Here is a 16578-nt window from a genome sequence, read left to right on the forward strand (position 1 = left end):
AAAATAACCACTAAGATTACAGTGCTAATGATAAGCGAGAATAAAAAAAAAATGGTGATTTACAAGTGATCAATGTAAGTAAAGCTGGAAAAATAAAAAATGACTCAGGTAATAGAGAAATGTTAAATACCTGTGAGACAAGGCGCTGATTTTCACTTAGCCAGGTTTCTCTCATGGCTGCTTTACGATCAAATCTAGCTGCCAACTGCTCTAGTTTCTCTTGACGAATCAGCTCATTACGCAGGGCAAGCTCTCGTTCATGTTCTGCCTTCTCTAGGCGCTCCCAGGCCTTGAATAATAAAATAAAATTACATTGTGCTATTTCAGCAAAAAGAAAATTAATATTTATAGAACGAATGATAAAATGATTAAATAGCATAGGAACAAAAACTGTACCTTGTTTATATCAGATATAAGTTTTCCCTCCCTTGGAGTATAGACCTTTTGATTATTTGCTCTCATTTTACTCTGTATGGTAAAGAGGAGAACTTCCAAATTTCCTTTCTCTGTGAACCTGAAACCACATATAAAAGATACAAGTGATCTAGTACAGTTGTAGTAATTATATAAAAAAGTTAAAATAATAATAAAAACATTTCTGATACAGTACAAACTGTTGCTTCAGATTTCAAATTATAATTCTATTTGGATTTAAAAAAATTGAGATATTATAAGGCAGGTGTAACTCAATAAAATATGTAATCTGAAGCAAATAAATATGTCATAGACACGAATAGTTTAAGTTTTTGGTTTGTTTTATTTACCAGGTTTATGTTTTTTCTACTATTGCATTTGCAATCAAAAGAGGACAATCACTTCTTTCAAATGACGGCTTCCTGAAATTTTTGATCTGCGGAACTTTTTTATTTACTTTTTGAAGTAAATACACTAATTATAAGTTTTGTTACTTTTTAGTAAATATAACAGTATATATTAGAAACAGTTCAGGAGAGACTCCTATAAGATTATGTAATCTGGATTGCTATGAAAACAACTTGGTTATAACGTGTAGAAACACCACATATAGAAAAGTAACACTGTAGCAGAATTAGTGGTGTGTCGGTTTCCATTCATTCATTATCTTCACGGGACACTAAACATTAATAGTTAATTTGAAATGGGTTATACACTCTGTGCATGATCAGCGTATACAGATCTCAGGGGCCACAACATCATGCTGGTTTGTACAACCATACAGCAACATCTTGCACTGGAACACTTGGTGCAACCTTGTACATGGTCGAACCATTAAAGGGGTTTTCCAGCCCCTAAAAATGTATGGCCTAGCTCAGGATAGGCCAACAATAGCTGATGGGTCGGGGTCCAACTGTCGGGACCCCAGCCGATCAGCGGTTTTGAAGAGGCTTAGCGCTCGTACGACACGGAAGTAACAGCGATTCGCAGGTATTGATATTCTTTCTGTCGATATGGCCATATGTGGGCTTGGTTTTTGTGGGACAAGGTGTAGTTTTCATTGGTACTATTTTGGGGAACATGGGACTAATTAATACATTTTTTATTAACCCGGCTATTTAACAAATGTATTAACTTCATTGTATGTAACAACTTTAGTCGTTACGATCGTGGCGACACCATATGTGTATTTTTTACACCTCTTTTTATGGAAAAAAGAAGCTTTACTTTATTTTTACTGTAATCTTTATTATTTATTTTTCTTTATAAACATTAACGAATTAAAAAAAATTTTTAGTCCCACAAAACTTTCTTCTGATCGCCGATATAATGCTTTGGGTTTAATTAGCATAAGAAATAAGCAAAGCATTATTGTCTGTCAGTGTAAAACTGACAGGCAATCTTTTAGGTCATGCCTCTGACATGGCCTAATAGGCATATAGTCATGGTAGGCCTAGGGGCCTTTGTTGGGCACCTACGTTCCTCGAGGTAGAATTTGTACCACTCGCCATGGAGGCAATAACTGCTTGAAATTCAGTCTCAGAAACGAATGCATCCAAGGCAAGGCCAGGGGCGTAACTACAGGGGGTGCAGAGGTGGAAGTCACACCCGGGCCCTGGAGCCTAATGGGCAGTTACGGAAGGCAGACAAGGGCGCATTTTAGGCCCCCGGCTGCCATGGAAACCCATCGGTTCCCCGCAATCGCGGGTGTGCCTATGGGATGACAGAGGTAGCTCCCTCCATCTGTCAAACATCGACTAACCGCGGCATCTAAGGGTTAAACTGCTGGAATTTGAAAATCTTCAATTCCGGCAAGAGCCAGGCTGTGTATAACAGCAGTGTTCCTGTCCTGCCACTGATCTCGTGGGTACAGTGGCAGTACCCATGAGATAGGAGCGCGGATATATCAGTCACGATGCGGGAACTAGCACCCTCTTGTAACGAATATATCCGTCGCTCATCGTTAAGGGGTTATAACTTACCTGGCAAAAAAAAACATCAATTAGATAAATCCTTAGAACTGCACTGTAAGCAGCAAGCCTTGGAAAAAAAATAACTCACTTGGGAGGCTTCTCTACTGTTCGGTAAGTGTTGAAGGCTTGAAGCTGGTTTTGAACACCACTCAAGGAGTTGGCCAACTTTCGATCATTGAGTGTAATAATCATCTGCTCAATCCATGTGAGAAGTTCAGATGCCAGGCGCTCATAATTCTCAATAAGCTGGTCTGCTTCAATTGCATGGTCCAATACCTACAAATTGCATATTAGAACAAAGCAACATGAAAAATACTCCATCAAACCCTCGGTCACTGAACCCGTCAGCCCCGCTGACCTGACGGATTCAGGTCTCAGCACAATATACAGCTGCTCTGTATACAGGATACGAAGCAGCTGTATCTCAAGAAAGTTGCACCAAATCACACTGATACAATGTTTTATTAAAAAAGGTGTACATAGCTATATGACTAAAAGGGAGATGAAAAGACATAGGTGCAATATTTATGTTGCACTTATGACAAATTTGCAGGGCAAGCAGTGGAACATGAAGCTGGCCTGCAGGTTATAAACAGAATGCACTGGCAACTAAAATAAGTGATTCAGACTCTAATAAAGTAAATTCACGCAGTTCTCGAATATATACATTTAAAGTGGCTCCCAGGGTGGAGCTTGCCTCTAAGTAGCCAACCTGTTATTTTAAGCCAAAGTCTGAAATAAGAGATTACAGTCATATGCATAATTTATCGTTTCACAATGTGCTCTACAAACGTTCCACTTCTATATCCTTCAATATTGTTTTAATGCAGATTGCATCACAACACAACCACATATTATACACCTAAATGGCTAAATAAGAGCCATGCCAAAACAGACACTCCCATACTTATTGGCGCATACTACATGACCTGTACGGCAAAACATTTTCTTACTTAAAAAAATAAATGACTTAAGCAATCAAGTACCTTGCCAATACGTTTCCCCTCCACTGCCAGGGCCTTCATCTTTGAAAAATAGTGGTAAAACGTCGCCACATAAGTAATGATGGACTTCTCATCTGGTTGGTCTACATTTACATCTGAAGAAACAAAATGCGAACATTTTACATTTTTCTAGTCTAGCAAAAATCAAGTAAGCAGATATAGTGACTAAAAAAAAAAAGATATACAGTGCATTTGGAAAGTTTTCAGACCCTTTCAGCTTTTTCACATTTTGTTATGTTGAGGTCTTGTACTAAAAAAAATATTCATGTTTTTCGCCATCATTCTCCACTCAATACCCCATAATGACAAAGTGAAAACAGAACATTAGTAATCTTTGCTAATTTATTGAAAAGGAAAAACTAATACGGAATTGACATAAGTATTCAGACCCTTTACTCAGTACTTAGTTGAAGCACCTTTGGCAGCGATAACAGAATATCAGTCTTCTCGGGTATGATGCCACAAGGTTTGCACACCTGGATTTGGGGATTTTCTGCCATTCTTCTCTGCAGATCCTCTCAAGCTCTGTCAAGTTGGATGGGAACCGTCGGTGGACAGACATTTTCAGGTGTCTCCAGGGATGTTCAAGTCAGGGCTCTGGCTGGACCACTCAAGGACATTAACAGAGTTGTCCCTAAGCCACTTACGTGTTGTCTTAGCTGTGTGCTTAGGGTCATTGTCTTGTTGGAAGATGAACCTTCGGCCCAGTCTGAGGTTCAGAGCACTCTGAATCAGGTTTTCATTAAGAATATCTCTGTACTTTGCTCCATTCATCTTTCCCTCAACCTGACCCAGGGCCAGCATTGGGGGGGGGGTGGCAAACTGGGCAAGTGCCGAGGGCCCCCATCCTCTTGGGCAGGGGGTCCTCCTATATCAGCCATAGCAGCTACTACGGGGACCACGCCGCCCGGCACATAACATTTATGGGCCAGATGGCACGGGCCCCCTCATGCCCAGTGGCGTCGCTAGCACTGAGGGGGGAGCCCGGTGCTGGCGAAAGCCACATTAAATTGTATCTGCATCCTCAGGACACAGATACAATTAAATTCTATAAGCTACAGGCTACATTAGGCCTGCAGCCTATAAGGCGCTGGGAAGAATCCCTGCGCAGGCCGGCGTGATGATGTCACTGCATCACGCTGGCCTGCGCAAGTGTCCCGCCCGGAGGCTGTGATGCGCTTTGTCCTTCGCAGGAACACGACTAGGTAAGTAAAAAAAAAATTGGCGGGGGCTGTGTGGCACTATATACAAGGAGAGGGGGGAGCTATGTGGCACTATAGACAAGGGGGAGCTGTATATAGGTATATATATATATATATATATATATATATACACACACACACACACACACACACACACACACACTCACTCACATATATACCTACAGCACTCACAAAAAAGCATGTGAAGTCCGGATGCCAAGCAAGTAATCCTGATCCTAGGGATTATATAGATACATGAAGAAGATCTTGCAGCACACCAATTCTAAAGTATAAAACTGTGGTTTATTCAGACAACATCAAAAAGGTGCAACGTTTCAATCCCACATTGGGAACTTTCTCAAGCAGCAAGATCCCAAATGTGGGATTGAAACATTGCACCTTTTTTATATTATATTATATATATATATATATATATATATAGTGTGTGGGGGGGGACGACATATGCTTTGGGGCTTGCACCTCTGAACACGCTAGAAATCAGCGATGCAGTTCTCTGCACACTGCCTTCTGAATTGACTACATTATTGATACAGTAATTCAGCATTTGGGGCCCCACTTTTAACTTTGCCAAGGGCCACACCTGGTCTAAAACCAGCCCTGCCCTGACCATTCTCCCTGTCCCAGCCGCTGAAAAACACCCCCACAGCATGATGCTGCTGTAACAACTGGCAGGTATGTGGACCCACTGGGCCACTCCTCTGTAACAGAGCAGCTGCTGATCAACAGAGTCTGTGATGATAAAGTACTTGGGAAGTCAGAATTGGGTATATGCCAGACAGTCAGGCCTGTGCAGGATAATGGAGTTTGGCTAGGACTCTGGACAGGAGTAGTGCAGTTGACGCGGACACTGGACTTGGCATGGGCATCGGACACAGATGGTGAAGTTGTCTCGGACACTCTGCTCGGCAGTGGCACTGGACACAGATGATAAAGTTGTCTGGTACTCAACTTGGCACTAGAACTAGACACAGATACTGGATATGGAAAACGGGATACAGGATATGGGATACAAGGTACAGCTAAGGAACCATTTGCAAGGCAAACGTAGGGAAGACACAACATTGCTCAGGCATTGCTCAGGTCAGATTATATAGCCAGGTGTGTACAGGGATAGGCTGGGGAAACTTTTAGTAGTGCAAGCGCTAGCCCTTTAAGAGACCATGTGCGAGCGGGGACCAGGAAGCAGTACACACCGGCATCCCCAGGGAGAAGAGAGAAGCCAGCATAGATAAAAGGGAAGCTGAAGGCCACCAGGGGTGGTAGGATGGCAGTGGTTGTCATCCATCTGCGCTACAGCTGCCACCAACACGCTTCACTGTAGGGATGGTATTGGGCAGGTGATGAGCAGTGCCTGGCTTCCTCCAAACATGACGCTTATAATTGAGGCCAAAATGTTCAATCTTGGTTTCATCAGACCCTTCTCCCCCGATTACTTAGTTTGGTGCGGCGGCCATTTTTAGGAAAAGTCCTGGTTGGTTCAAACTTCTTCCATATAAGAATTATGGAGGCCACTGTGCTCTTGGGAACTTTCAGTGAAGTACAATTTTTTTTGTACCCATTTCCAGATCTCTACCTCCACACAATCCTGTCTACCGAGCTCTACAGGCAGTTCTTTCCTGCTCGTGGCTTTATTTTTGCTCTGTTATGGATTGTCTACTGTGAGACCTTATATAAATAGGGGTGTGACTTTCCAAAACATGTCCAATTAAATGAATTTACCACAGGTGGACTAAAATCAAGGTGTAGAAACATTTCAAAGATGATTTGGAGAAATGGGAGGCCCCCAGAGCTAAATTTTAAAGTGTCATAGCAAAGGGTCTGAATACTTATGTCTATGTGAAATTAGAATTTTTCATTTTTAATAAATTTGCAAAAATTTCTAGAATTCGGTTTTTACTTATCTTTGTCATTACGGGGTATTGAGTGCAGAATGATGGGGAAAAACTTGAATTTTGTTTTTGTTTTACCACAAGGCCTCAAAATAACGAAACGTGAAAAAATTTAAAGGGTCTGAAGACTTTCTGAATGCACTGATCCTGAGCGGTCTTCAGTACAGATCCTTTTACTGAATGTAACCCAAGTAAAGATTTTCTGTACCTAAATCTAGCCTGAATTTATACCTCTCCTTACATAATAACACTCATTTTCAGGTACCACCACACAAAGGGTGGATCCACAGCATGTATGTGTGTTTTTCGCCGAAATTTTTTTCATGACTTATTCAAAGCCAAAAATGTTGTGACCAGATGTCTACTGTTAGTCTACAGGAACATGAATATCTTTACAATTAGGCTGGAATCACACATGCAGTTTCTGTGTGAGTTTTTTCAGGCAAAACCAAGAGTGAATCCAAAAGACAGGAGATATATCAGACTTTCCGTTATACTTTTCCTTCATTTTAGATCCACTCCTGGCTTTGGATCACAAATAGATTTGATGCCTTTTTGAGCCAAACACAGAAGTGGACACAAAACAAAGGAGATTCATCCATCGTGTGTGTGTGGTCTTAGAGTTTTGGTTTGTGGTCTCTTTATACAACTTTGCGGTCAGTAGAATTAAATGCAGCATGATCTAGGTATGGCCTTTTCTCTCTATAAACTTCCATAAGCTTTTTAAAATGTCTTAAAAAAAACGCATCAAGAAATGCATATACAATAAGACATTAGGGGAGATTTATTAAGACTGCCGTTCCATAATAAATTTGACTTATCTCGGGCAGACCTAAAACCAGAAAATAAATATACATAGAGAACACAAGGAACCCAGCCAAAACACGGTTATTTACCTTCAGGATCCAGAAGCTTAGTGAGGCCTAGCTCGCGCTCAGCATTGTTGAATGCATTTTGTAAGTTGTGGTGAGCATTGGATTTCTTCAGAGTGTCAAAGTCAATGATATCCGGCCTAGAATGGAGAAGAACAGGAGCAAACAATTTCATATAAATACACCCAACTGCTCTCCATACATTTCTGTCATTCCAGACAACCACTTCGCTTGGCTCTCCTTCATTTATTGTATGAATATTGCTAGTAACTCTAACACCTGTAGTTACTGTGGATCTGCATGTAAGTCTTTACCACTAGGTACCGCTAATCTGGTATTTATTATTTTCAGTGTTTGTTACTTTATAGCTCTGCTCCATTAGGGCACCGCTATGATCAGAGACTGCGGATTAGCTGCCTCGTCTGACGCGAGTAGGGTGAAGACTTCCTTCTGTCTCAATAGAGGCTCAGGCCGTCTCTCTTATGCTTTACACTGCAGAATCAGATTGGCTGCCAGTAATAACCACAAGCCCGATAGGAAGTCAATGCATAGGGAGCTGATTTCCATTACAGCAAGTAGAGAATATTATAAACTGCAACATTATCTGGCAACTGCCATACATAGAATTGGTCAAATAAGCCTGAGTAAGGTGGATCCTGGAGATTTTATGTACACATATAACCTAATAGGTACATGCCAAAAGGGACACAAGACTTTTTTACAACCCATCTTTGAGTATTCCTTTGACACCTTACATTACCTTTCCAATGGCAAACATGATGTGGAGAGGAAGGTATGAGCATGCAAAGGGCAAAGCTTCAAATATAGTGTCAGTATACTCAGCTGGTGATGTTCTAACCACTATGAAAAAATAACCCTGGTTTCATACCCTCATTTACGGTCATGTAAACACCTCCTATACCTGTGTAGTTGTGCAAGTAGTGTTAATAATAAAGGATTTACCCTAACAACATTTCTCAAAATCCTTACAATGGCGTACATACACACACACACACACACACACACACACACTACATATATACAATAATTACTGGTTCCCAACCTGTGCTTGTGCACTATGGCATTAAATGCTAGGCCATCACGCCAACTTGTTGTGAAGTTGTGAACATTAACATTTGGATACCTAAAAAAAAAGAGGAAAAGAACGATATAAAAAGGTGAATGAAGGGTCAACTAATGAAAGCAACTTACTAATATCACCCACATTTTTCAACTACAATATATGGTAGAACTGTGATTAAACTTTACATTAATAAACAATTTTTAGCTTCTGTATACAAACAGTTTGCAATGCAAATACTTCATGTGAAAGCAGAAAATGTGCTGGACAAAATGCTGCTAACATTCACATGTATTCCTATTGTACATTTGGAATATAGGAGTTTATGGTTAGTCATGATTGATATTGGATTAGATACGATATCCAGAACAGCAACTCATCAATTGTTTAATGCTCACCCAGCAGTCTTCATTTGACACCATAGTAATAAGGCATCTTTGGCAGACTTCTTTTCTTTATTATCTTCTGTCTCAACGCTAATATCTTGAATCTGCAAAGGAAATATAACTTCGTATCAAATAGCTGCAGGGATTCAGCTTGTTTCCTGAACATGGCTCTGTTGTGTGCATGAGGACTTAAAGGGGTCGGTCCTAATCTCTTGGCCCGGGATGAGAGCAGTTACATAAAGTGTCTCTCTATCTGGAGGACCAGTCTTGTATTTGCCTGGGTTCTCGCATTGTGGATGCACAGCAGCCGAAGTTCGTCCAGGATGCGGCAGGAACCCCACAGACATGTAGAACGGAGCAGGTTGCAAACGGACTGTAGGTAAAAGCACTTTCATTGTTAATGGCTGAGCGGTTATGTAATTAAAAGGAAGTTTACAGAGTAGCCATTTACAATGGAAGTGCTTTTACCTGCCGTTAAAACAGCGCCGATCTACACGTTGTCGTTGTTTCAGCCGAATCGCCAGCGCATCTCGTCCGTGGTGCATCTGCAATGTGAGAAGCCAGCCTTTCACAAACAAACCCATTTATTTAAATGGGAACTGTGAAATGCATAGTTTCCCCTGTGGTGGCGCTGCAGGTAAATTTAACACGGCCAGGTTTGCCCACAGATTACAGCTGATTGTTTGGGGTCCCAGCAAGGGGAAAATTTATGATCAGCTTATTGTCAATGGACCCTGCTAACAAGTAGGGATTGTCCAAAAGGTTAGAACTATGTTAAGCTGCCAATTCATAATAGATGGAAGGTGGAGAGCGTATCAGATGTTGATGATCAAATGGCCCATAATTATATGGTGATCACGAAAAGAAAGAAATGGTGTTGCGCACCAGCAATCATTCGTCTGTGTATATCCTTAGTGGTCACTGAGGATTACAAATAAGGAACGGTAAAAAGAAAACCTCCAAGAAAGGAGGAGGAGTTTGGTTATGTTTGGAAATACCAACAATTGTTTATGATGCTTATATCTACCACCCATCAGCCAAAAAAAATTAATTCGGAATTAGCCACTAAAGCCAACTTTATCTAATAGTTTGAGCATCTTCACAATGAGCAATAGCTTGCCCACTCTTGGCTATAGAATATTTTGTTCTAACTCTATGATGTTCAGATACCACAAGATGAACCGATTTATAGAATTACACATTGTGCTACCTCTTGTTGTCAATAAAAGTAAAATGGATAAAGAAATTGTGTCTAATCAATGTCCTGGCTGCATTAATGTGAAAAAAAACAACAGATCACGGTTTTCGAATATAAGAATTATCTATAGGGGTGATGAGGTGCAGACACACTGGCCACCTCAGGCCAAGAATGTCCCAAGTACAGCCAAAAATACTTAAAATATATCAGTAATATGACATGTTTCCTACAATGTTGAGTAAGAATGACTTACATGAAATGGCAGCGACCATTAATGGGTGAGTGTTTAGCCCATGAATGTTTTACCTTGAGACTAAGGCAACTAATTTAAAATTTTAAGCAACATAATATTACCTGGAAACGGAGGATGATCGTCCAAATAAGTCCTAGTGTCAGTCTGTGGTTACCATCCACAATGTCATGGGATCCCATGTTCTCTAAATGGACTTTTTGTTCCTTCAAAAATTGTAGTGCTTTATCAACATTTTCAAGGCAATGAATACGCATACGACCCTTTGTGGGCTTGGGCTGTAATGAATCAAAAAGCAAAGTCAATATGTTTTACGTAGTTTTATAAAAGATAAAGAGCAAATGCAACAACTAAGGAACTGGAAGAGAGGCTAAAACAAACCCCCAAAAAACAGAACAAAAACCCAACAACATATTCCAGTAATCATCTTCAGAGGAAAGATTCTCAGTGCGAAGTGCTGATGGAATGTGACCAATATGCTCCACCATTGCTTCTGAACACTAATTGGTAACTATACTGCTTGCCACAGGACTAAGTTGCTCCAGTGTAGGTACCCGAATAGGGCTGAGGTCTGTTGCGAGGCAAAAGGGTCAAAATATTCAGACACTGTCTAGCAAATACAACTCGTTTAAAGCTGCAGTCCCCAAGAAGAGCATCAGCTGAAGCTCTGCCCGGGCATTCCAGTGATAGAAAACCCCTGAAGTCACTGTCCATATATGGACAGTGACGTCGGGAGCAGTGCTGGAATCCCTGGGCAGAGTGCCAGCTGATGCTCTGCTCAGGGACTTCAGCGATAGGCAATGTGCCAGCCCCTTGCGGTAATGTGCTTGATAACACGCAGACACTAATGGCACATGAAGCAAGCCATTAGTCACGTGGGGCTGTGTCGGCATGTCATCAATATTAGGAAAACTACAGGACTTCCGGTGACCACACATCGAGTTTGAACTGCATGATTCGGTACAGAATTAAAAATGAAAGTACATTAGTAAGGGACTTCTGCAATTTTTGGTCCCCGGATAACCCCACTAAATCTATGGCTAGAAAAGTTGTTATTGTGATGTTGCTGTATGTATAAAAACGAAGGAAAATTATTTTTGGTGTTAAAATTACATCTCCATGAATTGAATACATTGAATCTCCATGGAGGTGGCGTGCACCTGCAGACAAAACATGTACTCTATGGAACTGCAAAGTGGGAAAGGTGTATCAAAACTGGTGCAAAATGAAAAGTGGGGTAGTTATTATTTACTTTGATTCCCGAAAGGGCCTCTAAAAAAAAAATGGAGTGGCATTTTATTGGTTAATATAGGCAACAACTTCACTTTTCCTTTGCACCAGTTTTGATAAATAAAGCCCCATGAGGCAAATGTAAGTATTTGGGGGAGGGGGAAGTGCTAACAAAAGTTTGGTGAATACTAGAAATAAAGAGCCCAGAGGTAGAATTGTGTAAATTAAAAATAAAGTGGCGAGAGTATTATGTTATTGGTGTAAAAAATATATAAACATTGCTAATGAAATCTTATCCGAAAAGGAAGAAAAATCTGTGTCTAGTGCCACTCTGTACTGATGAGGAATATATACTTTGAAACAGTGCCGTCCACAGTTGGGTGTCACTGGCTTGACTGAAAACCCGAGCCATGTTTCAAGGTTATTAAAAAGGTCGGACATTGACTTACAGGGTAGTCACTTACAGGGTATATGCAAACTTGGCAGATTTGTTCCAGAAATTTCTGAGACTATTCCATTCATCTGAATGTGGTTTGCAGAAATCCACACACAAATGACCCCAGTTGCAGAAATGTCTGCAACAAACCTGCCACATGTGAATACACCCATAGGTAGTACTAGACCGACAGTTTTCTTCCTTCTAGAGGAGAGTTGTTTGTCATACTTTTTCACAGGCAACTTCCTACCAGCTGGATCTAGGCAAGGAGAACCATCTGATAGGGTACTACAAATCTTATTTAACCCCTAATGACACAGCCTAGCTTGAGTCTTAAAGCTACCCTCTGGTGCCGGGACAACATTTGAAATATTATGAGGTATATGGAGTAATATTACCTGGTGCCCTCCAGTCGTTCCCCTTTGACGTGGATCCGCCGTTCTAGGGTCCCCTCTGTGCTATTCAAAAATTGATACAGTGCCTCTTAGTCTATGAATGTGAGGGTATGTGCACACGATGAGAGGCTTTTACGTCTGAAAAGACAGACTGTTTTCAGGAGAAAACAGCTGCCTCGTTTCAGACGTAAAAGCTCCTCCTCGCATTATGCGAGGCGTCTGTGACGCTCGTAAATCTTGAGCTGCTCTACATTGACTTCAATGAAGAACGGCTCAAATTACGTTGCAAAGAAGTGCCCTGCACTTCTTTGCCGAGGCAGTCAACTTACGCGTCGTCGTTTGACAGATGTCAAACAACGACGCGTAAATAACAGGTCGTCTGCACAGTTTGTCGGCAAACCCATTCAAATGAATGGGCAGAGGTTTGCCGACGTATTGTAGCCCTATTTTCAGGCATAAATCGAGAAATAATACGCCTCGTTTACGCCTGAAAATAGGTCGTGAGAACCCAGCCCGACACTTACGTGAGCAGTTCTGTCCAATACGTCAACAGTGGGAGTATCTTAGACTCAGTCGGAGAAGCGTGGCGGCCATTTTGAGACAACACAAAGGAGACCCTATAAATCTGGATCCGCGACATACGATGGGGGACTGGAGGGCACCAGGTAATTCATACACCCCATCACATTTATAATTTTGTCCTGAGACCATAAAGGCAATTTAAGGCTCAGACTTTTTTTTTTTAAATCTGACATGTGTCACTTTATGTGGTAATAACTTTGGAATACTTTTATTTATCCATGCGATTCTGACATTGTTTTCTCGTGACACAATGTACTTTATGTTATTGGTAAAATTTGGTTAATACATTGTGTTTATTTGTGAAAAACACCAAAATGTAGAGAAAATTAGCATTTTTCTAAATTTAAATGTATTTGCTCGTAAAACAGATAGTAATACCACACAAAATAGTTACTAGTTCAAATTTCCCATATGTCTACTTTATGTTGGCAGCATTTTTTGAACGTACTTTTATTTTTCTAGGATGTTACAAGGCTTAGAAATTTAGCAGCAATTTCTCACATTTTCAAGAAAGTTTCCAAACCTATTTTTTAGGAACCGGTTCAGTTCTGAAATGACCTTGAGGGGCCTATACATTAGAAACCCCCATGAATCACCCCATTTTAAAAACTACACCCCTCAAAGTATTTAAAGCAGCATGAGTACGGAAATACCCCATATGTGGTCACAAACTGCTGTTTGGGCACACGGCAGGACTCAGATGGGGAGGAGCGTTATATGGCATTTAGAGTTCAAATTTAGCTGGAATGGTTTTCGGGCGCCATGTTACACTTGCAAAGCCCCTAAAGAACCAAAACGGTGAAAACCCCCCAAAAGTGACTCCATTTGGTAAACTACACCACTCAAGAAATCTAACTAGGAGTATAGTGAGCATTTATACCCAACAGGTTTTTTGCAGAATTTATTGGAGTTTTTCATTTTCACAAGGGATAAAAGAGAAAAAGCATCTCAACATTTGTAAGGCAATTTCTGACGAGTGCGGCAATAACGGTCACAAACTGCTGTTTGGACACACGGCAGGGCTCAGGATGGAAGGAGCAATATTTCGGCTGTAGATTTTGCTGGATTGTTTTTTTGGCGACATGTTGCATTTGTAGAACCCCTGAGGTACCAATACAATGATAAGGGCTCAGGAGTGAAAGAGCACCATGCGCATTTGAGACCTATTTTGGTGATTTTTACAGCACTGGCACACAATTGCAGGGATCTGTGGTCAAATAGTAAAACAAACACCCAAGAAGTGACCCACATTTTAGAAATTGCACCCCGCAAGGCATATATTAGGGGGTGCAATTAGTATTTTGACCCTACAATTATTTTACTAGAAATTAATGCGCAGCGGATGGTGTAAAAATGGCTATTTTCCACGGATATGCCATTTGAGTGTGCAATATGTTGTGTCCAGCTTGTGCCACTGAAGACAAATACCTCAAACTGTTAAGTGGGTTCTATCAGGTATGGGAATGTCATATATGTGGACGTAAACTGCTGTTTGGGCACGCTGTAGGGCTTAGAAGGGAGGGAGTGTGCGCTATTGGATTTTGGAGCACAGATTTTGCTGGAATTTCAGTTTAAAATGTGGGGGCATATGTAAGCTGTGCGGAGTACATCAGGGCATAATAAGAGGATATAATAATGCGGTAAATAAATAATAATCCACAGATGTGTGGCCAGTGTCGCACTGATAAATTATCCCCCTTTGGAACACACTCTGCACCCTTTTGGGTCGCCATACCTTTTTTATTTTATTTTTCTCAATGGAGCAGTGTGAGGCCTTATTTTTTGCGGGATCTGTACTTTTATTTCTTTAGAGACGTGGTGACTAAAAATAAGCAATTCCGATAATGGTTTTTTATTCTTTTTTTTTTTTTTTACAGCATTTACGTGCTGAATGACATTTACTTTATTCTGTTTTTATTTTTCCATCAAGAAAGCAATGTTAGGGCTTGTTTTTATTTTTTAAATACGAACTGTAGTTTTTATTGCTACATGCGACTTTTTGATCCCTTTTTATTCAATTTTAGGGGAGGTGAAGTGACAAAAGAATAGCGACTCTGGCATTCTTTTTTTATTGGCGTTCCCTGTGTGGTATAAATAACTAATAGTTTTATAGTTCAGGTAGTTACAGATGCGGCAATACCAAATATGTATAGTTTTTCATGTGTTTTTTTTTTGCTATAATAATAAAAAAAAACAAAACATAATGGGGGGAAAGGCGATTTATAGTTTTTGAACTTTATATTTTTTCATTTTCTACAATATTTTTTTTTTAAACTTTTTTTTTTGGTCCCACTAAGGACTTTAAGGTGCAACTGTCCGATCACTTTTATCCTCTGTATTGTAGTGTATTATACCTGGCAGTTTCACACTGACAGGCAGACTATTAGGTGCTGACTATGGTAGGGCCTAATAGGCTTCCGTAGATGGCAGACTTGGCCATACCCCTTGACCCTATGATGTCATACATTTATTGTCCCTCCTCTTACTGGTGTATATATAAACCCCTGTATAATGTACTGCTGTTACACTTGCCATATGAAGACACCTGTTCAGTGTTGAAACGCGTAGCCCTATGAAATAAAACAACTCTTTTAAACGGATTCCAGTGTATGTCCTTCATCCAGCAGCACCCAGATATCCTTGTTTTTCTAACTTTATTTATGCTACCTATTGCGGATGCTTTCATGCACAACCGGCCAAGGAGGAGCTGAAGCTGATCCTAAACTGGTGAGAAGTTAGATCTTTCTCTGTCCGTTCTCAGCATACCAAGAGGTTTCTTCTCTATGGAGCGCCGTGTTTTTATTTCTAGTAACAGGTTTACACATGTAAAGCAGTCATTCAGATGTTAATTAGGGAAAATTAAAGGGGTCATCCAGGACTTGTCCATGGGCAGGTAACGGTATAAAATAATAAACTATCAGAAACTCACCCCTGAAATGCCCCCCGCTCTAGTCCCTGTTACTGCGGTCCCGGAAGCTCATGTGCCATTGTAGCCAATCACTGGCCTCATCGGTGACCGCTACATTACCGATAAATGCCACTTGACCACTGCATGAACTTCCAGGACCAAAGCTGCTGCACTGGAGTGGGGCGGGGTATTTTAAAAGCTTTGAAAACTGACAGATAACCCCTTTAAAGATTCCCTATCAACACATACAAATTGTCATATATAAGTAAATCAGAAGCAATAGCCAAAGTGTAATCATAGTGTTTCTTTTTTTGTTAGACACATTAAAAGGGGTTTTCCTATAATCAATATTTATCACCTATCCACATCATAGGTGATAGATATATCTGATCGGTGGGGTCTGACTTCTGGAACCTCCGCCGATCGCGAGAACAGGCTTACCTTGCCGTTCCTGGGAGTCCCATATGGATGGAGTGGTACTGCACAAGCTCTGCCACCGTTTCATTCATTTCTATGGGGATGCCGAAGATAGTGCTCGGCAGCTCCACAGAAATGAATGGAGTGGCCGAGCATGCGTAAACCATCGTTTAGATGTTTGTCACCTAACCTGTGGAAAGGTAATAAATATGGATTATGGGAAAACCCCTTTAACCCCTTAAGGACACAGCCACTTTTGGACCAAATGACAGAGCCTCATTTTTTAAATCTGACGTGTGTTACTTTATGTGGTAATAACT

At 40.7% G+C, this 16578-nt stretch overlaps 1 protein-coding gene across 3 annotated transcripts in view; it reads right to left on the minus strand.

Moving 5' to 3' along the window:
• SPTBN2 (spectrin beta, non-erythrocytic 2) overlaps positions 1–16578 on the minus strand; it is a 230913-nt gene that overhangs the window by 37369 nt on the left and 176966 nt on the right. For all 3 annotated transcript variants that reach the window (XM_075837432.1, XM_075837434.1, XM_075837433.1), the window contains 8 exons: positions 10395–10568; positions 8855–8946; positions 8439–8519; positions 7400–7515; positions 3374–3486; positions 2476–2663; positions 397–514; positions 131–289 (listed from right to left, as the gene is read on the minus strand). In XM_075837432.1, coding sequence (XP_075693547.1) covers positions 131–289; positions 397–514; positions 2476–2663; positions 3374–3486; positions 7400–7515; positions 8439–8519; positions 8855–8946; positions 10395–10568 — 1041 coding nt within the window. The remainder of the gene's footprint in view (positions 1–130; positions 290–396; positions 515–2475; positions 2664–3373; positions 3487–7399; positions 7516–8438; positions 8520–8854; positions 8947–10394; positions 10569–16578) is intronic.

Source organism: Rhinoderma darwinii, chromosome 9 (genome assembly GCF_050947455.1).
Source record: "Rhinoderma darwinii isolate aRhiDar2 chromosome 9, aRhiDar2.hap1, whole genome shotgun sequence".
NCBI lineage: Eukaryota > Metazoa > Chordata > Amphibia > Anura > Rhinodermatidae > Rhinoderma > Rhinoderma darwinii.